The 22,876-nt window shown below is 38.7% G+C and overlaps 1 protein-coding gene across 1 annotated transcript; it reads right to left on the reverse strand.

Annotated features, from left to right (window-relative positions):
* Positions 1–5,024: 5,024 nt before the first annotated feature.
* Positions 5,025–5,603, reverse strand: ARL14 (ADP ribosylation factor like GTPase 14). Its single transcript, XM_037827261.1, has one exon. It carries the CDS (start codon positions 5,601–5,603, stop codon positions 5,025–5,027), a length of 579 nt encoding a protein of 192 aa, XP_037683189.1.
* Positions 5,604–22,876: the final 17,273 nt, after the last annotated feature.

Raw genomic sequence — 22,876 nt, forward strand, 5'->3', positions numbered from 1 at the left:
ACTATGAGTGTCCAGAATCTTTTTAATTTGGTCAACAGTTTCTTTAATTTCCATAAGATCATCCATTTTTTTATTTAGTCTTGCAATGTCTTCTTTATGCTCTTCTAGGGTCTTCTTGATTTCCTTCATATCCCGTACTAGGGTCTCATTGTTCATCTTTAGATCTTTGAGTAGCTGCTCTAGGTGTGTCTCTTCTGGTCTTTTGATTTGGGTGCTTGGGCTTGGGTTATCCATATCGTCTGGTTTTTTCATATGCTTTATAATTTTCTGTTGTTTTTGGCCTCGTGGCATTTGCTGTCCTTGATAGGGTTCTTTTAGGGTTTGTAGACCAGTTGAAGTCCTTATCTCTAATTTATCAGATCTACAGCTTCGTGGAGTACACTTTCTCTAACTAACCAGCAGGTGGCGTCCACGAGCCACCTGTTCTCCACAAGCCAGATCTCCCCTGCTTAGCCTTTTTGGTGAGTGGGGGAGTGAGTCTTGTGGGGCCCAATTGGTGTCCCAAGCTTGCGTGTGTAGTTGGTGTTGCCTGCCCTGTATGTGGGGCGTGTTTCTGGGCAGTCGGGGAGGGGGGGTGGCCCTAACAATCAAATCTCCCTGATGATCCTAGAGTTTTAAAGCTACTGCAATAGTCTAATCCTTCAGTTCAGTCCTGCCACAGTTTGTCTCTGCCACTGACCCACAAGTCTTTGGTATTGGCGTATGGCTCCTGAGACTTGCAAGTGGGCCCCTCTTCCAGGCTGTGCACCCCGGGTCCTCTGTTGAGGGATGACTGTGCTATGTCACAGGTGAGTGCCGTCCCCCCAGGGCAGTTCTGGGCTGCTGGGCTGTGTTGGGAGGCTCCCAGTCTGCTCAAATGATGGCTGAATGGGGCTCTGTTAATTCACACTGCTCCCCCTTCCCAGCTCTGGGACATTCAGCTGAGGTTGCAGGGAAGGCTAATGTCCACGCCCAGTTTTGTGGTGTGTGCCTGTTATTTGAAGCACTTCCGTCACACTGGGTTGTGTGGGGCAGCTCTGGGCTATGGGGCTGGCGATGGGCAGGAGTGTTTCCTGTCCACCAGGATGGTGGCTGTGAGCGGACACCCCCCTTTTCTTGGGAAGTTGTGTTGTTTAGTGAATTTTCTCAGCCACTGGATTATTGCCTTTTGTCTCAGAGCTCTCTTAGTTCTGCTCTTGACTTGACGTGCCCAAATTTCAATTCTTTGAAGCTTTCTGTATTGAGCTTCTTAGAGTAATTGTTTTAGAAAAAGCAAAAAGGATTTAAAAAAAAAAAAAAAAAAAAAAAAAAAACACGGCCCTCCTCAGAGATCTAATGGGTTATTGAAATGCTAATAGACAAAGCAACCAGGGCCATTAAGGAAAGGTGCCCTGGGCAGAGAGATCAGCCTTGCTTCGGGATTTGCATATGCGCCTCAAGGCCTGATCTCCGCCCTTCCCCTTTCTGTGTTCACCAGAACTCCAAAAATCCTCTGCTTTTACTTTGGAGCTTCTCGTGTTGTTTTCCTTCTATGCCCGTCTCCTCTCTGCTGGGCTGGCTGCTCTCAGAGTCTCTGGTGTCTGGCCTCAGTCTATCTATGGTTGGAGTTTGAATCAGTAGAATGAGTTTCCGATGAGAGCAGCCACTGCAATTCTCCCTTCTCCTTCCTGGAGCTGACAGCCCCTCCTCCCCCGGGACTGAGCCTGGCAGGGAGGGGCGCGGGTCCCCTGGCCGCAAAAACTTACAGATTTCGCTGATCTCAGCAGTTCCACGTTTTCATGAGTGTTGTATGAAGTATGCCCAAAGACAGATTGCTCTGTGGTGTCCAGTCCACGCAGTTCCTGGCTTTTTACCTACTTTCCTGGAGGAGTAACTAAAACATACAGCTCACCAGTCTGCCATCTTGCCCCGCCTCCGCTTTGTGTTTTTTTAGGTAGTCAGTCAACATTTGCTGGATTAAGGGATAAATATGGGGAAAAAAGACATACATGAGGTTGTTTGTTTTTTTGGATTATATACAACACGAAAATTGGCTGCAACCTGAATAGCCAATAATAGGGAAATGGTTAAATAAGCTGTTATATCTACCTCATTTAAAATGGTGTAACACTGAAAAATGAAAGCTCTGAAAACATAACATGGTAAAGACATAGTAATATGGATGCAATGATATATGAAAAAAGCAAATTATCAAATATGATATATATGTAATATATACACACAGTGAAGAAAATAAAGACTGGGAGAAAATGCAACTGCTAGCAGAATTGTATTTCCCTATCTTCCAAATTTTCTGTAATTTTTATGATGTATTTCTGATGAAAAACTTAATTTTGTTAACTATTCATTCTCTGCTCCCTAGCTTTTCTCAGACTGTGAGTACTGCAATAGGGAGATCGTTTGAGAATGTGAAGTAGGACATGGCTTGAGGGAGAACTAAACCTTTGCACAAAGGTACAGTATAGAATTCTCACCAAACAACCTATAGTACTGTGTGAATGTATACAAAAGACCACAGTAAACACTTTCCACAATTTTAAGGGGCTGTGTGGCTTTGAGTCTCAGATCTCTCCTTTTTAAATGGGAATGATAATGATATTGTCACTTAGAGTTAATGTGAGGATTAAGTTAGATAATGCATAAATAAATACTTAGAAAAAACCTGGCCTAGAGTGAGTGCTCAATACATTAGCTATTTTGGGGGGTTTTTTGTTTTTGTTTTTTTGTTTTTTCTCTTAAATTATGAAAACTTGGTTACAGTGCCCTCATGTGTCCATACATTGCAATGTTTCTGGTCTTTAAAAGGATTTATTACATTAGATCAGTGCATTTGAAATGACAGTTCTAAGGCCATGCATTGTCCACTCATGCTTTATGTAGGCAATGAAGATTAAACTACTCTCTTAAAAGTAATGTTCTTTTTCCCTGACTATAAAAGTAACACATGCTCACCAAACAAAATTTGGAAACCACTGAGAACTATAAGGAATTCTAGTAATCTCTAATGCAACCACCCAAACATTTTGGTGTATATAGACGTGTGGGCTTTATTTCAAATTGGGATAATGGCAGTTTTTACACAAAATTAAATATTAGAATAAATATAAAATGTATTTTTGGAAGATGCATATTTGAAGTTTTAATTATTTTGTGAAACTTGAGAAAACTCTGCTATGTAGCATTTAACCTTGCCATCTCCCTGAGATTTTCTGAAATCAGAAACTTTCTGTAACAGTATTTCAGCATGTTTCTTATATCACTTTTATTGCACGTAATTTATTCTGCCTGGCTTATTTTTTCAAATAAACTTTTTATCATAAAAACAATACATGTTGGCCTTGTTTTTTTCTTAATTGTGGGTTGTAAGCTCACTGAAGACAGAGAACATACCTTATTTGTCAGATATATCATGGTAATTAACAGCACAGGCCTTGGAGTCAGACACACCTGAGTTTAAATCTTGGCTTTGCCACTCCTCAGTTAAAATACCAAATAACTTTTGATGGTGGTGGTTGTTTAACCTTTTTAGCCTCGGTACCCTCATCTGTAAAATTAAGATAATACCTATTTCTCAGGTTAGTTGTGAAGATTAAATGAGATGATGTATAAAAGTGCTTAGCACAATGCCTGGCACATACAAATATTCCACCAACAGCAATTCTTATTATATGTATGCCTCACTTATTATTTGAATCCCTCCTGTGTAGCACAGAAGTAGGTACTCAGATCCTTGCTGAACAAATAATGGCTGAGATGGGAGAAGACAACCATGAAAGAAATCCAGGGGCTGGCACCCTTCTCTACTGTACCTGTATTTTCCTCTGTGATTTTAAGACTTGGAGTCCCATGGGCTGCTGTGGAAGCTTGAGGCCTGCTTCTAGCCAAGAGAGCCTTGTTGGGGGTGGAGTGGGATGAAAGACTATCATCTGTAAGTATCAGAATCTCTCTGAGAGTTCTGAGCCTCTTAGGGGAATTCCAGTTCAATGTCTAGTTTCTTCTCCCCTCCCCTGCAACGTCTTTGGAGAGTCTCCTAGTGATGGGAACTTCCAATGACTAACTTGCACTTTCCTGGAGCCCTTGGGAGTTGGGGAACCTTTTAAACACCACCTCCTGCATGAAGCCCTTCCTGTTTCCCCCAAGTCAGAAGTCTCTCCTTCTGTTATAGCATGCAGCTCTTACTGCCCTACTGTACCTATAGCTTTTGTGTTGTTTTTGCTGTGATTTGCAATGCCTCTGAGAGCAAAGTCTGGGGCTATTTCCTGTTTGATTCATACAGTGAGCTGTACATAAGGTCCCAAGTAGTGACTATTATATTGAATACCACTGAAACAGTTCTTGGGGCTACTGCCTAGAGCTGAGCCCTAAGCCCAGATCCTTGTGCTACCCCAATTCCCAAAGACTTAGGATAAAAACTTCTCCCTATGGGAGAGTACAACCTCTGGGCAAATAAAACAGTCAGAGTTCACTGATTAAGTGCTTACAGGAAGTTCCCAGCAATAGATTTCAAAAAGCTGGTAGGAATCCAGATAAGAGCTTTATTTATGAGGTAGGAATTTACGAAATGTTAGCATCAAACTTTATCTATAATTTAAAGTTCATTTTTCCATCCACCCAGCTGTTACATAGGAGTGGGTATAAATTCAATACCTATAACAGCTGAACACAATCTGAAAGAATTCTAACTCTATAAGCAGACAGTGTACTTAAAACTTTGTTCTAATAGTCATATAAAATTAATAAAGCAATGATTGATTTGATCCTGAATATGATTATCATGAATCATCCAACAACATGTTAAAATTTTGTACAAAATTGTAAACTGCATTGCTCAATAGTCATTACCACATAGTTTGCTAAAGTGCATAGATAAAAATAAATATTTTTTAGATATTATTCTGAGTTGTTTAACTGAGTTTAGGTGAAATAACATCTCAGGAAAGTTTGCCAATATAAGAATACAACTTGCTTTTCTCACTTGGTATAGGGGAAAAATACCCTTTCAATTTCATCAGTATGTCTTTCACTTCTGGGTCCTTTTCACAGTCTCAGTTCTGCTTGAAGAATGTGAAAATGTCTCCTCTTGATTTCACATGGCTTTTCATGAATCCAGTTAATTGCCTGAACCCCTCAGCCAGCCCATCTCCCGTGATGGCACAGCAGGGCTGTACATACCAGTTCCGGTCACTGCAGAGCTCCTTCATTTTGAACATTCTGGTGATGTCCTCAGCGCTCAGAGCTCCAGGTATGTCTTGCTTGTTGGCTAGTAGGACAACAGGAATTTTTTTAATGTGTTCATTCTTCAAAATGTGTTCAAACTCTCTCCTGGAATCCTCCAGTCGCTGTTTGTCTGTGCTATCCACGACATACAACAGCCCATCAGTGTTCTCACAGTAACAGCACCAAACCGTTCTCATTTTTTCCTGTCCTCCAACATCCCAGACAGTGAGCGAAATTCTCTTTTCTAACTCAATCATCTCCACGTTGAAACCTATTGTCGGAGTGGTTGCAGTATCCTTAGCAAACTTTAATTTATAAAGGAGCGTAGACTTCCCAGCTGAGTCAAGTCCCAGAAGAAGAATTTGGGCTTCCTTGGCTTTGGAGTTTTTAGAACTCCACGGACCCATTTTAGGCTTTTTTTTTTTTTTCCTCTTTAAAGAAGAGACAATGTTTTGGCCAGAGACAATGTTTCTTCTCTGGCTCTTTCAAGAAAATGTTAAGAGAGCAATCACTTCATGTTATAGTCTAAGAACCTGTGTGCATTTATGTTGTAACTTATCAACTTGATTATGGGTAAACAGTGCTTTATTTGCAGTTCCAGCCAATCCAGAGGTATCTGTGGTGTGAGTAACCAGCCAAAGTCATAGTAGGTCCAAGGGGAAATTCTTTATGAGTGACTGGGATTCAGGTGGGGCCTGCCTGGGTGATGCAGTTTAGTTCTCCTTCAGCTGCCGGGCATCTGGAGGTAATGTACAGGTGTGTGGTTTGGCAACTGAGTGTGCTTTGGTAACTGAATGAAAAATAACTTTATAAGTGATTTGTAGAATTTCTCTAGTTATTTGATCATTCATCTTATCTCAGTTGTAAATAAGTAACCAGGCTTCTTAAGTCAGAAGAATTTATCTCACAGGGCCCTCCACGGTATCTTAAGTACTTTCCCCCTGTCCTCATTACTCAGTGGGAAACTTTAAACCTCCAAGATTATCTGCACCTTACTCCCGTAATCACACAGAGATTACTCTCCATAATCACACGGAGAATCACATGGAGAATCACTTCTTTCATCTTCAAGACAGACAGTTTATACTAGTTTCAAGACCAAACTTTAAAATTTGTATACAAACACGTTTTAAATTAAGCAGACAGCCTGGCAAAAATGGCAAACTGAAAACATGTTATCTCCTCTCCTTCCCAAGTCTCCACCAAAATAATGGTAAAAGAATAAAAAGAAACTATAAACCTGTAGCAATAATAAGAGCAGGAGAGGCCTTCAGAGGGTGAGAGATTCAACAAAATTCTGAAAGACGGAAAACGGATGGGAGGCGAGTAGCAACAGATGTAGCAGGGTAGAGCTGAGGTTTGGAGTGCTGACGTGCAGGATATAGACAAGAGGTGCCAGGTATGGGACGAGGTGAAAGGAGGGGGTTAACTAAAAGTCTGAATAAGGCACAGAAAACATGCACACACCCCTCTACAGGGTGACCATTCAGCAGCCAGATGTTTACTTCCCAAGCAAAAACCCAGAGGGTTACTTTCTAAAGAAATTAAAAGGTTTCAGAAAACAGATCTCTCTGTTTTGACAGTTGGGCATTCCTACAGCATAATGTTTAACTCGTCATTTAATTAACCTGTAGCAAACCTGGCAGTTGGCAGACCTTGCTCACATTCACCGAGTTCCCAATCAGCTTTTCAGTGCACAGAAATTCCTAGTCTTAATATGCCTTCAGTATGAATGAGAGAGAGACCAAGATTACAAACAAGAAGGCTTTAAGAAGATTTAAACAGAGGCAATGCAAGGAACAGAAGAAACTTTTCAATAAGTCCTAATTAATATTTTCATAGAAATTGAAAATACTGCATCCATAGAACAAGAAACATGCTATTAAAAAGACCAGTCAGAAAACAGAAATAGAGCTCTTGAAAATTAAATATGATTCCAAATTTTTAAAAGATCAATAAAAGGTTGGAAGACAATATTGAAGAAATCTTTCAGGAAGGAGAGGAGAGATAGAAAGTAAGAAAGAAAAGATGAGATGTATAGGATCAATTCAGTAGTTTCAGTGTTTGACTTATAGAACTTTGTTACAGAGAGAAGGGAAAATTTGCAGGTGAGAAATTATCAGAGAAACATAGACCATTTTCCAAAGCTAAAAATGACTCTCCAGATTAGAAAGTTTCCTTCAGTGCTTAGCAAGATGTTTTGTAAAAGAGCTAAACCAAGGCATTTAATATGTGTTTTATTTCTATTAAAACTAAAAATGTATTTTTTTTAAATTAGGTAGACTATTTTGGGTACAGAAAGGTTTATAAATACATTAATTTCTTAGCCAGCTTGCTATATCTCAGAAATCAGAGATACAGTTTTCATTTATTCATTCATTTATTCATCCATCCATTCATTCATTCATATTGACTGCTTACCATGTGAATGACCATGTGCTAGATTCTAGAAAGGTCACAAAGATATATTAGACCTGCACTTAGGTGGCTTTCTTTAGGGAGAAAGTAAAAGATATGTGAACAAATAAAAATAATATTTCAAGGTCTAAAAACTGTAAACGATATAAGAAAAGAAAAGCTAAAGTACTCTGAATATTCAAAGATTATTTTGGGATGGAAGACATCAGGGAAATCTTCCTAGAGAAGGTAAAATATTGAATCTGCCCATGCAGATATGTGGTGGGGGAAGGACATTTGTAAGGAGAGGGTTTCTGTGAGCAAAGTCTCAGAAATGGGAAAATGTAGTAGGGGATGGAAAAGCAACGGAAATGCACAGTACATGCACGTATGGCCTTTTTTTTTTTCAATTAAAAAATGTTTATCATCACAAAACAATCAAATAAATTCTAGAATGTGGGCCATGTTACAACAAACCTGGACTTTTCAAAATATGCCCATGTCATGAAAAAGAGGAAAAATTGGAAAAAGGAGAGGTGGGGGAGGACTGTTCTAAATTAAAAGGACGTAGCTCGTAAATGCACAGTGTGATCTTTGATTGGATCCTGTGCCCCCCCCCCCAAAAGTCATTAAGGAAATTATTATGACAATTGGGGATTTTTGAATATAGACTATATATTTGATGGTATTATTTATCAATGCTGAGTTTCTTGAGTGTGATGATGCTATTGTGGTTACATAGGGGAATGTCCTTGTTCTAAGGAGACACATGTTAAAGTATTTAGGGGTGATATCAGCAACTTAATTTTCAATAGCTTAGCAAACAGAGAGAGAGAGAAATGTGCACAAATATGGCAAAAGTTCATTGGTAGATTTAGGTATAGGGTATTGGGTGTTCATTTACTGTTTTTTTTAACTTTTCTGTAGGCTTGAACTATTTCAAATACCATATTGAATAAAGAAAGATTATAATTGAAATAAGCTAATTAAATTTGGCTGCAGTCTGTAGTAATACAGAGAAATAATTTAGCTAACAAATGTATTAAGACTGCACTTCCAAAGGTGAATTGAGTGACTCTGCACTACCATCTGAGCTCTTCCCCACCCCCATATTTTCCAATAAATTAAATTAAAAAAGGAAAGGTTTAAAGATTTATTTCATATTAAACTTGATGATATGTTCTTTATGAGATCGCTGTCAGTACTGAGGGCATACTTTAATTTATTTTGGCTGTAATGAGGATAATCATACATGCTTTCAGTCTTCCCCATTTGACCAATTGTGCCTTGTTTTCAGGACAGCCAAGCAAATGAGGAGTTAAATTCTGGATAAATATTATATCCAAATGAAAATGACTTTCTTTTCTGTGAAAGGAAGTAAAATGATTTCCTTCTCAATGTTCATTTTCATGAAAGAGTCTACAAATGTTTCAACACACTCTTCTACTGTTCTAAAACATTTATGGATCCATTTATTCCAGCTTAACCTGAGGGAGGGCCAGATATTTGTTTTCTGTAAATTATTCTAAAATTATGCAGATAAAAGTAGGTTTGTGAGAAAGTTATTGTCAGGCTCTGTGGTGTCACAGGAGGTTTGTTTTAAATACAGGAATGAAAGAAAAAAAAATTTTCTTTAATTTCTTACTATGGATGTGGCAGCCAAAAAATACCCCTAAGGCAGAAGTTCAGCCCTGTACTGAGACACCAAAGAAAGATATAGAAACTTATCTCTTGGAATAATGTGGTAACTTATACCATTATCTTTATTTTTCACATATAAGGAAGAAAAAATCAGAATGTGGTTGTATGTCTTGCCTAGCTTATGCAGATAGGAACCACCTCTCGTCTTCCTACAAATAACTTTTTTTGTTTTTTTTAAAATAAACTTTTGGAAAATTGAAGTAAAAAATACATATAGAAAAAAGTAAAAACAGCAAGGTGTGGCTCAATAAGTTATCACAAATTGGAAACACCCATGTAACCACCACTGAGACTTAATTTTTAATTTACTATTTTTTGGCAAGTAAAAATTCCAGACCTCAAGTCTTCTGCATCCAGTTGTCTGAAGTATATTCTGTTCCTGTACACATAATGTGAACAACAGTTACTCTTTGTTCTAGTCAAGACTGATGCTGTGAAGAATGATATACTCTGACCTCCTACAGATCTTTTCCAAGTACCACTTCTTCCAGGACAGAAGCAATGCTATTAACTACATCCACAAAGGTGGGAGGACTTTTCTTTCTCTCACATGGCTGTATCATTTGATCTGAGTTCATTTCCAACCTCTGGCACTTGGTGTTAATTAATGATAAAAACCAGATGTTGTGATATTAATTAATTATAGTATATAAAATAGCAAATGTAAAAACACCTATCACAGAACCTGGCTTCTGCCCACAGATGGTAGTTGTGGCAGAAACATTGCATGCAGGAAAGGCAAACCCATGTCCGGAGTGTGTGTCTATTCCACTTAGGACAAATTGCTGCCCCTTCCATGATGGAAGTGGTCCAGTGTATTCAACCTGCCACCAGGTAGCAGGCTGATCACCTTGGGGACTGAGTGTGGGCCTCTGCTGCTGGGAGATTGGGCACTCAGCAGTGACTGTGGCCAGGTCAGCCTTGGTGAGTGGAAGTCCATGTTGCTGAGCCCATGCATAACCTCCATCACTACCACCATGACCACTTTGTTCATGTGTCCGTTTGGAAAGGCTGCGGAAAGAGGCTGACTGGTATCCACAGAACGGGTCATCTCATCCACTTGATTATTAAAACCTTCCTCTGCTGAAGTAAGCCTCTAGTGAGCATTCACATGGGACACAAAAATCTTCATGTTTTTTGTCCACTCAGAAAGGTCTACCCCTAGACCTCTTTGTCACCAATTTTCCAATCATGTTCCTTCCAAGTCCCTGACCATCCAGCCAAATCATTAGCAACAGTCCATGAATCAGTATACAAATGCACCTCTGGCCAGTTCTCCTTCCAGGCAAAATGAACAACTAGGTTCCTCTCACTGGGAGGATTTCCTCTCACCACTGTCTTTCAGGAACATCCCAGAAAGGACCTGCAGTGCTTTGGCTGTCTACTTTCAGATGGTACATGCGTATCATGCAGACCTATCTGAAAAACAGGCCTGAGTTTTCTCTTCTTCAGTCAACTGATTGTAAGGAGCTCCCCAAGAGGCCATTGCTGTGGGCTGGGAAAGAGAAGGTAATGTGGCAGGAGTGGGGACCATAGGCATTTGGACTACTTCCTAACATAACTTACTTGGAGCTTCAGGCCCCTCTCAAGCCCTATCTTATATACGTCATATCCATTTTACGATGGAGTGTTGCTGTGTGCACCCAACTTTATGGCTAGGCAGGTCAGAAAACAGCTCATGATAGACAACTCAGGTCTCATGATGACTTGGTGGCCCGTGGTTAAGTATTTTGTCTCTACTGAGGCCCAGTAACTGGCCAAAAGCTGTTTCTCAAAAGGAGAGTAGTTATCTGCAGATGTTGGCAAGGCTTCCCTCCAAAATCCTAAGGGCCTGAATTGTGATTCTCCTATAGGGGCCTGCTAAAGGCTCCAGACAGTATCTCTATTTGCCACTGACAATTCCAGTGCCATTGGATCAGCTGGATCATATGGCCCAAGTGGCAGAGCAGCTTGCACAGTAGCCTAGACCTGTTGCAGAGCCTCCTCTTGTTCTGGTCTCCACTCAAAACTGGCAGCTTTTCTGGTCACTTGCTAAATGGGCCAGAGTAACACACCCAAATGAGGAATATGTTGTCTCCAAAATCCAAAGAGGCCAACTAGGCATTGTGCATCTTTTTTGGTCATAGGAGGAGCCAGATGCAACAGCTTATCCTTCACCTTAGAAGGGATATCTTGACATGCCCCATACCACTGGACACCTAGAAATTTTACTCAGGTGGAAAACCCCTGTATTTTTGTTGGATTTATCTCCCATCCTCTGACATGCAAATACCTTACCAACAAATTTAGAGTTGTTGCTATTTCTTGCTCACTAGGTTCAATCAGCATTATATCATCAATATAGTGGACCAGTGTGTTGTCTTATGAGAGGGAGAAATGATCAAAGTCCCTACAGACAAGATTATGACATAGGGCTGGAGAATTGATATATGCCTGAGGTAGGACAGTGAAGGTATACTGTTGGCCTTGCCAAGTGAAAACAAATGGTTTCTGGCAATCCTTACTAACAGCAATTGAGAAAAAAAGCATTTGCCAGATCAGTAGCTGCATTCCAGGTACCTGGGAATGTGTTGATTTGCTCGAGCAATGATACCATATCTGGAACAGCAGCTGCAATTGGAGTCACCACCTGGTTAAGCTTACGATAATCCAGTGTCATCCTCCAAGACCCATCTGTTTTCTTCACAGGACAAATAGGAGAGTTGAATGGGGATGTGCTGGGAATCACCACCCCTGCATCCTTCAAGTCCTTAAGAGTGGCACTAATCTCTGCAATCCCTCCAGGAATCTGGTATTGCTTCTGGTTTACTATTTTGCTAGGTAGGGGCAGTTCTAGCAGCTTCCACATAGCCTTTTCCTACCATAATAGCCCTCACTCCACAAGTCAGGGAACCAATGTGAGGATTCTGCCAGTTGCTGAGTATGTCTATTCCAATTATGCATTCCGGAACTGGGGAAATAACAGAATGGGTCCAGGGACACGCTGGACCCACTGTGGGGTGGACTTGAGCAAAACCCCATTGATCAACTGACCTCCATAAACCCTTACTCTGATAGGTGGACCAGAGTGACATTTTGGATCTTCTGGAATTAATGTCACTTCTGAGCCCGTGTCTAATAATCCCCCAAATATCTGATCATTTCCTTTTCCCCATTGCACAGTTATCCTGGTGAAAGGCCGTAGGTCCCCCTGAGGAAGGCTGAAAGATTAACAGTATACATTTTTGGCAGAGTAACAGGGTCCTTCCCCTCATTCAAGGGGCTCTGGATCTGTAAACTGTCTCAAGTCTGGGAATTGATTAAGGGGCTGTGACTCTCTGTTTTTGTAATTCGAGGTAGACTTTTGTTCACTTGACCTAGAATTCTTCTGCTTATACAGATCAAACAGGAATTTAGTAGACTGCCCATCTATTTTACTTCTAGGTACTCCCTGATCTACTAGCCAATGCCATAAGTCTCTGTGAGTCAGATTATTTTGATTGCTGCTTTGAGCCTGTTTTCCATTATGGTAGCCACGCCCACCTTGTCTTTGGCAATTAACTGCTGCCATGTGGTTTCTGCTGACTCAGGATCTGATTATCCCCATTGTTTTTAGGGATTCCAGCTCAGTGACAGAAGTTCCCACAGTAATATCTGACTGACAGAGAAGGGCAACTACAGAGCTCTTCAGGGATGATGGAGCTAATCTCACAAATTTATTCCTCACAGTCCTTGTGAAAGGTGTGTCCTCTGGACATTCCAGGGGTATGTGAGCAGATCTTCCATGATAAATCCACTCTAACATTCCAATCTTTCCAAGCCTTTGAATCCCCTCCTCTACATCATACCAGGGCAGTTCTGGCATTTCGACCTCAGGTAACATCAGCCACCTTTTGATCCACGTTTTAGCCAACCACTCAAACAAACTTTTAATGCCTTTTCTAACCCCTCAAGATAAAACATTGAATGCAGAATCTCTGCTTAGTGGGCCCATATCAATAAATTCAGCCTGATCCAACTTTATAGTCCTTCCACCATTATCCCACACCCTTAATATCCATTCCCACACATATTCCCCTGATTTCTGTCTATATGAATTTGAAAACTCATACAGTTCTTTTGGACTATAGTGTACTTCCTCATGGTCACACTTTGTACCTCACCCTTTGGGGCCTGTTGGGCCTTTAGTATATTTATAGGTCTTGAAGTAAACACTGGTGGTGGGGGTGGGTCATGAAAAGAATTAGAAGTATCCCTCAAGCCATTTACCTCAGGACATTCAGTTGCAGTTTCCTTGCATGAAACAGTATTAATCTCTCCGGACAGCAGAGTGAGGGCTGCTTCCTCAGGGGAGGTGATTACTCGTTTAGCAGGCACTGAAGGGTTAATCTCTTTAGGTGGAGGTTGGATGGCAGGCTCCTCAGGGCAGACTGGAGGTTGGGAAGCTGTTTCCTCAAAGCAGGCTGGAGGTTGGGTAGCTGTCTCCTCAGGGCAGACTGGAGGTGGTGGTGGTAGGGGCTGTTTCCTCAGGACAGACCACTACAGGTATATCTAACAAAGACTCAGCAGAATCCAGGGTTCCAATGTCCTCACTGCCATTATTATCAATCCATATGTCCCCATCCCAAGTTTCAGGATCCCATTCTTTTCCAATCAATGCCTATTTTTTAACAGCAGACACTCTGTGTGGTTAAGATTTTAGTTAATGTTGTAAATCTGCTTCTCACACAATGAGGCTCTGGGTCTGGTTTTCAGAAATCTCAAGTCTGTGACCACAGGAAATAGGATTTTCTTTCAGGGCACACATAGAAACCTTTACATCTGTCATACAGTGCTTAAGTTTCAAATTTGAAGCCTTTAGCTCGTCCCTTTCTTTTATAACTTTATCCAGCGTATCTAAGAGCAACCAGCCAACATCATTATACCTCTTAACTCTGCAAAACTCTATTAAGGTGCCAAAAACCCTGTCACGCAGAGCCTTGCTTCATACAAGAGTATGATTAGGAGGTGATATTTTGCATATCTCCATTGCCAGCTCATGGCATGGACTGTCAGTGCCATCTTGATTATTAGAAATAGAGTCATTAGTGCCTTTGAATCTAATCATAGTAGAAAACCAATTGTAAAAGCCCATTTTAAGATTCTGTTTCTCAGGAACCACTCCTGGTGCCAAGTCGTATTAGTTAGGATTCTCTAGGGAAACAGAATCGACAAGAGATATCTATAAATATAAGATTTTATAAAAGTGTCTCACGTAACTGTGGGTATGCACGAGTCCAAATTCTGCAGGGGAGGCAGCAAACTGGCAACTCCAATGAAGTTGTTTGATGAACTCCTCAGGCAGCAAACTGGCAACTCTGACGAAAGTGTTCAATGAACTCCTCAGGAAAAACTTTGCAGGTCAGCTGAAGAAGCAGTGAAGGTCCTCTATCTTTCTCACTTAAAAGTCTTCAACTGATTGGATTAAATCCAGCTGACTGAATTCTTTCACATTGTTGAAGACATGCCCTTTGTTGATGTAATCAGTCACAGCTGCAGCTAATTGACTGATGATTTAATAAACCAGAAGGCTGGTTTATTAACCAGCCACAAATGTCCTTGCAGTAACCATTAGGCCAGTACTTGCTTGACCAGCCACCTGGGTACCATCACCTGGCCAAGTTGACACATGGAACCTAACCATCACAGAGGGTATATAAATTCAGTTTTCCTAGGTAATCTCAAACGGTTTTCCAAAGTGGTTGGCCAATTTATAGTTTCCTGCAGAGTATTCAATTCATATCTTCAATACTTGGTATTGTGAAACGTTTTAATTGTTGCCAGTGAATGTGAAATCCTCTCTTCTTTTGGTTTTAATTTTCATTTTCCAAATTACTAATTGAGGTCGAGAATTTTCCCATGTATTTATTGGCCACTCATACCTCCCCTTCTGGGAAATGCCTATTCACGTCTTTAGCCCATTTTTCTATTATGTTCTTTGTCATTTTATGACTGAGGCAGAAGGGTTGTTAATATACACACACACATCACATATATTTTTTATTGTTGTCTTAAACCATTAAGTCTTACAGTGATTTGTTAAGTAACAACAGAAAACAAATATAACATCATATATATTTTTTAAATTAAAATATATTACTGTTTGTGCTGTTGTACAGAAAGGCAAAAGACTTTTCTATGTTGATCTTATAGCTAAAAACCTTATTAACTTTAATAATGTGTAAATTATTTAGGGTGTTCTATGTAAAAAGATCACATCCATGAATAAGGACTGCCTTGTGTTTTCCTTTCCAGTCTCTATATTTTGTATTGCATTTTCTTATCTTATTACTGTGACTAGGACTTCCAGTACAATGTTGAATAGAAATGGTGATAGTAGGCATTTTGAAGGGAATGTGATCAACATCAAACCCGTGAGTACCTATTATATGTGCAGTAAATTTTTGGTAGAGACCTGTTTCCACATTCCAAATTTGTGAGTGCATGTCATTGGCAAGGGAATCTGGTAAATATAGTTCTCTGGATTCAAGTACCTCAGTTGAAAAGGAAAATATAAAAGAGATTGAAATTGGTGCTGCAAACCAACATTTGTTTGTGTGAGTCTGTATGTGTGTGTGTGTGTGTGTGTGTGTGTGTGTGTGTGTGTGTGTGCGTAGTATAGTATAGGGGTGTGCCCTCTTTTTTCTAATATTTGAAAGGTTTGCCAGAATGGAATGATGATTCCTTAAAGGTGTAGTAGAACTTTGTGATATAAATATATTTTTTTCTTGTGGAAAAAAATTTCTAACCGTTGTTTCAATTTCTTCAGTTATTATAAGACTATTAAAGTTTTCTAATTGTTCTTGAGTCAGTTTGGTGATTGATATTTTCTACAAAATTATCCATTCTATCTAAATTTTCAAATTCATTGTTATAAGGTTATTCATAGTAGTTTCTTATGAAGTTTTGTTTAAGAGGAACATCATGGCCAAGGCTCTGTGTACATAATTCATTCTGGCCTGGCTTTCGTCCTCCCCACCCCCACCCCCTCCACCTTATTCCTTCTTTGCAGTCTCCACATTGATCCCTAGAATTGCCCTCCTTCTTCGTGGGTGCTCCTGGGAGAGTGGAAAAGTAGTAGGGGGCAGGATGAGTTGTGAGAATCTGCTGGACTTCAGTGTCCTGAGGCCAGAGACAGGCTACAACAAAGAGCAAGGACTTCTCCATCTAGCTCTTGGGTTTGATATGATTGGCCTCTCAAACTCACACTCCCTGCTTCATTCTCAGGTTTGTGGCTGATTGTCTACTCCCTGGTATATACCTTATAAGATTTTTCCCAGGGCCCTGGGTGCCCAGGGCACAAAATTTAAGGGGGTACTCACTCTTAAGGCTGTCTCCGAGGGTGAGTGCTTCCTTATACTTTGCACTCCAGGTGTCTCATTTGCCTCAACCTTGTCTAGGTCCCGAGGCTCTCTCCCACCTGGAAATAAAAATTCTTCCTGCCCCTGGGCCCTCCTGGGATCTGTCATTGTGGGCAGCTTCCTTTGTGCCTCAGCTCCCAGGATGCACACATTTTCACAAAACACTAAGATACCTTGAGGCAGCAGAAGGGCAAGTGGATTACTTTCCATTGGGTGGGGACAAGTAGAAACTGCCAGAAGGGCCTCTTCCCCTGCCCCCCTCTGCTTCTTTAAATTGTAGAATTTAGACCTAGAAGAGACTTTAACAATCATATAATTTTTTAAAAAAATTGTTAATGCAATTTTATTGAGATATACACCATATAATCCACCCAAATTACAGAATCAATAGCTCACAGTATCATCATATAGTTGTGCATTCATCACCACAATCAATTTTCAAACATTTTCATTACTCCAAAATAAAGAAAAAAATATAACAATATAAAAAAGCAATAAAAAAATATACAAACCATCCATACCCCTTCCCCCCCATTATTTATATATTTTTGTCATTATTTTATTACTCACCTGCCCATACACTGGTTAAAAGGAGTGTCAGTTACCAGGTTTTCACCATCACACGGTTACATGATAAAAGCTATATAATTATACAGTTACCATGAAGAATCAAGAATGAACATGTAATTTTATGTGCCTGCTAATATTCAGGATTTTGAGGCTTTGTGTTTATGTTTGTTTTATTTTGGAGATTCTCAGAATCTCCTTAACTAAGGTATCTCTGTAACAGGTAAATTAGAGTGGAAGAGTCATCTCCAGGACTCTTGTTACCTGTTGGGAAAACTGTAAAATCCATGCAACCAGGTCAGCTCAAAAACTGGAGCTCCTAGCAATCAGTGGCATGATGGGCAGAGCAGTGGCAATAAAATAGTCATAGCTAAACCAATAGGTAGTGGGCCATTTACAGTTCCGTGATTGGGTTCAAGCAACTATCTCTCTGCCCTTAATGATTGTATGTGACCAAAAATGATATTAAAATAAATAATTTGAAGTTAAAATTATGAGCTCTCCAGAGGACCAATTTGGAAGACACCAAATTAAGTAAAATCAAGTACTGTATGTAAGTCTATATCCATGCTCCATTAGAGATTGATGTACTATTGCTCAGGGAGTCTGACATAGCAGTTCTCCCTCCAAATGCCAGCAACTGAGCTCTATATTTAGCTGAGTAAGTTTCCAATGCTAAGAAATCCATTCAAATATGATAGTAAGGGAGAACACCTTTTCAATGCTCTGTCTAGCCTGTATGTTGTGATATAATGACAATCAGAATTTGTAACCTGCAAGGCATTTTACTATACTTGATAAAATATCCTTTGCCTTCCACCTAAGACTAAAAGACTCATTATAATATCTTGTGGGTGGGGACCCAATGTACAAGCATTAAGTGACTCATCCTCAACCGAGCCAGGGTTTGGACCCAGTCATTCTGGGTCCCCAGTCCAGTGACTACTTCATGTGGACAGCCTCACTTCCTCTGCCAAGAAATGAGTCAACTGGCAAATCCAGTCGCAGAATCATCATTTTACTAATTCAATTTTTTTCAATTATTTCTATAAAGACTAAAGTAAATCAGACTAAAGCTTTCAAACAGAAAGGTTTAAATTTATGTTTATGGATATTTTATATATATATATATATCTCAGTTGTATTAATTTATTTCCATTTCATTTGGATTTCCCAAGAAATCTGACCTAACATGGATAATTTTAAAGAGGTAATTTCATTCAAAAAATCAAATTAATTAAATAAAATATCATTGTAGTTAATTTTAAGAAAACATCCTTAAGGGACAGTTCAGAGAAAAGTCAATTGCAAAGGGGGCTGCCAGTATTTGTCAAGTAATGAAATTATATCTCTTCCAAAATTTCTAAATTATACTTCAGAGAAATCAATAAGTATCCCATTTGTAAAATTACCAATAAATAAATCTGAAGATTATCATTCTGATATTACCTAATAAAATGTACTAGTGCTCTCTGTCACTGGAATTTTTTTTTTTTTATTCTAAGTATACAGGATGACACAGCTTCTTAAATAAATTCTGCTGCTGTTTCATTTTCTTTGTAGCTGTTCAAAATTATTGTCAAATTGTCATGTGACCCAACATAAAATTTTAAATAAAGCTGGACATTTCACTGCTAATATGATGCTGGAGAGTCTGTTTATTAACTCCAAATTAAAAGCATCAAGAAATCAAATATAAAATACCAGGGTAGTTTTTATTAGCCAGATAGCAAAGATTTACTGTTGTCTCTTAGTTGTATAATTTTTCATTCAAACCAAAGACACATTCAGCTTAGTCATCAGAAAGGTTAAAAGACAGAAACTCCTCCTGCCAAGAGTGAACAGTAAAATGAATCAGAAAATATTGATTTAATAACAAGGACCTATGTTCAGGTGGGTCTGACTAGAAATTAAATACAGGAGGACATTTGTCAGGGGGTTATGGGGAGAGCTGTGACTTCTCTCTCATATTTTTTATACAGCATTAAGCCTCATGAAAACACAAGAATTTAAAAGAACAAACCAAAACAGTGACAAGGAAGACTATCATGCATAAAATAGTATAGTCTTTCATTTTGAAGTCAGTGCAAAAATTAAAGATAACAATAAAGAGCTAAAGCAGCTTTTTATCAATCAACTTAAAGGCAAACATTTGAAAACTACCTGGAAAATCAAGTGAATCAATTCTGGGTAGCTAACTGGAAACTCTAGAATTTTTAAAGCATGTCCATCCCTGATTAATTTGACTGCGACTCAGAAAGAAACTCAATGCAAATGTTCTTCGGCAGCTAAATGTTACAGGCGCGAAAACTCTTCTTTACCTCATATTAGAAAGATGCATGGGAAAGAACAGAATATAAAAGAAATTACTTATGTCCTAAATAATGCTGGTCTCTACTAGTGCCACTCTGTATGTATTTATATATGTTTTTAAAAATACATGACTAGATTGTTACTGGCAATTTAGACCAAAAAAGGGTGTGTGTGTGTGTGTGTGTGTGTGTGAAAAGTTTTGCCCAAAATATCCAAATAATTTAATTAAGAATACATTTTAAACTTTAATTATTTGAAAAATCACTTCAGTTCTCCACATGATTTTGCTGGCTTTGACCACACTCAAAAATCATGGCTAGGATATGAGAAAATAGTTCAGATAAAATATAATTGTTATAATAAGAGGAATATCAATATTAATTAAATCCTGTGAGAGGGGTCTACAAAACCAGTTGTGATGGAAGGAGCATGGACTACGGAGTCAGACAGACCTGAGTGGGAAAACTGGCTATGCCACTTGCTAGCTGTGGGACTTCTGACAAATGACTTAACTTTCTGCATCTCAGTTTCCTCATTTGTAAAATGAGATAACACCTCTGGTTGCTGTAATGATTAAATAAGATTACATTTGAAAAGTAACTTGCACAGAGCCTGGATCTCCATTAGGCATTCAAAAATAGTAGCTATTCTCTTTTAATTAAATCCTGTACCTAAAATGAGCCTAAAAGATCCCATTTGAGAAAATCTTGTCCAATGGTTCATTAGCAGTTTGACAAAATTTAAGCAGAATCAAAACATTCACAGCTTCAAGTGTAATAGATAATTCTTAAGGAATAATTGTTCTTTTAATGATCATTGTTAAGGTTCTATTAGTATGTCATGAATTTTATACAGGATGCTCATTGTTTTTTCCAAAGCAAATGTCATTTGTATGTGTGTATGTATATGTGTATCTATTTATTATTTATTATTCTTTTTTCACAGAGAACCACTCAGCCTGTGGGGTATTTCATGCTTTTGCAGATGGAGTTGAAAGAAATCTGAGCTCTGACTCAGCCTACCAATCTTTCTTTACTGATGTGGAAACTGAGGCCCAGAAAGTTTGGGTAAGTTGTCCAAAATCACCAGTGCTAGAATTGTGAATAAATCCAGTCTCCTGAACTACCAATTCAATGTGTTTTTTTAGTGCCTTGAAGTGAATCTTAAAAGGCAGTACAATATGCTGCTGCTTAAAAAAATAGTTCCTGATAATAGATTTTGACTGTTTTCTTGGCAAGAATCATGTTATAGATTTTTGTGTTCACATAGGGCCCAGCAAAGTCCTTTGGTATAGTGGGTCTCAATATATATTTTTAAATAAATGAATGGATTTTTCTCAAGCCTATAGTGTGTGTGACTTTTTTTCCAGTATAATTCAACAGAATTGGATTTTGCTCTATATAATATCTAGAAACTATGTTAAGTTTGCAATTATATAAGCAAGTGAATAATGAAACAGTTATCTGGAATTTTAAAAAATTTTCTGGCCTTATATAAAAAGAGACTGATTGCCGGTATAAATGACACATACTAAAAGTCCCTTTTTCTAGATAACAAAGATTATGTTTCTGTACCTAAGTAAGGTATTTGCCTAGAATTTTCACATTCTTTTCCCTATCTACATTGAGTCTTGGAGTGTGTCTCCATGAGGTCACACATCTTGATAAAAACTGGAAAATATGTTAACCATCAAGATGTTGGTGTAATTACAGCATAACTGAAAGACTAAACACACAGCTGTAATCTGAGAAGTTATACCTATTTTCTTAGGTCACAATATTATATTTATACAGTGATCATTCCAACTGTCTCCAACAAAAGTTATGATTTTGAAGATAATGTGGCAACATGGGGAAAGTGTTTGTATTCTAATATTTCATTAAAATCAGTATTCATTGCCCCATGATTTTATATAAGGAATTATACACAGAAGAAGTGGAAAAAGGAAATACATTAAATCGATAACAGTAGCTATGTTAGGCTGGTGGCAATATGAATGTTTCTTTTCTTTCTCCAGTTATATTACTTCTGTAACAGGAAAACAAATTTTATAAGTACAAGGAAAATGTGTTATATAAAGTATAATGAACATTTTTCATTTACAGCCACCCCAAATCTTTTGAAAGACCACTCCACGTTTTCATAGTGCCCCACATTATATTATCCATCTTCCTGAAGTACATTTCAACATTAACATTTCCTACTCTTCTAGCCTCTGGAATCTACGTGAGGTCCTATAACTTAATTTCTGCCACTCAGTCACACCTGGTTAGAAACTACCTGAAGAAACAGGCAGGGTCTGGATATCCATTTTACTGGCACAAGTGGCTTCAGTGTCATGGTTCTGGGCCCAGCAGAGAAAGCAGTAGCTTCCCAGTTGCAACAAAGACATTTTGGTTTTAAGTGTGTGGTAGCTCAGCCTAGAGCCTTCCCCTCCAGCCTTTCCAATGATTACCTGGGCTTTCTAATATCCCTTAATAAGTCCCTCCCACTTAAATAAGCCAGAATTGATTCTGCTGTCTGCAACTAAGAACGCTGACAGATAGAAAAGGCTAAAGAAACCAGAGTTCACCTAAGAAAGATGAATGAGGGGTGACATAATTAAAGAGAAGATCATTCAAGCAGAGGTTAGGAATTAACTGAATATCCAGATTTTAAATACCTTAACTCAAAAGGACATTGTTATTGAACAGAAGCAAGTCAATGTCATGAGGGTCACTTCCAGGCCAAAGCATTTATGAGTCAGCTTATGACCCTGTAGCTCTCTCTTCTCATACTGTAGCAACTATGGGGGCCTCAAGTTCCAGTTGATTCAGCTATAAGATATTGGAGTCTCCATCAGCCCAGGTCCTCGAGGGACTGTGTGGAAAAAAGTCTCCCACTTTTCTAAACAGAACATATAATGTGAGCAAGAAATAAACCTCTGTTATGTTAGGCCATTGAGATATGGGGGTTCATTTGTTACCATGGCATGGCATAGCCCAGGCTGATTAATACACAATGATATATAATACAGGATGTGATTAATAATCAAAATAAATAAATGAGTAAGTTTAAAAGCCTTGTATGTCTTGGAGAACATTTTATTTAATACAAATAAATTTTTTAAACAGTTTTTATTGTGAAATATAACATATGCAGAAAAGTGATAAATTTAAAAATACAGTTTAACAAGTAGTTATAGAGCAAATTTCAAAGTATGATATGAGCTACAGTTCCACAATTTCAGGTATTTCCTTCTAGCTGTTCTAATACATTAGAGACTAAAAAGAAATATCTATATAATGATTCAGTAGTCATAATCATTTGTTAAATCCTATCAT

The sequence above is a fragment of the Choloepus didactylus genome, chromosome 1 (assembly GCF_015220235.1).
Source record: "Choloepus didactylus isolate mChoDid1 chromosome 1, mChoDid1.pri, whole genome shotgun sequence".
NCBI classification, from domain to species: domain Eukaryota; kingdom Metazoa; phylum Chordata; class Mammalia; order Pilosa; family Megalonychidae; genus Choloepus; species Choloepus didactylus.

What these genes read in the sequence shown, in the direction of transcription:
- ARL14 (XM_037827261.1), bottom strand. Translation starts at nt 5,603, where the DNA reads ATGGGTCCGTGGAGTTCTAAAAACTCCAAAGCCAAGGAAGCCCAAATT.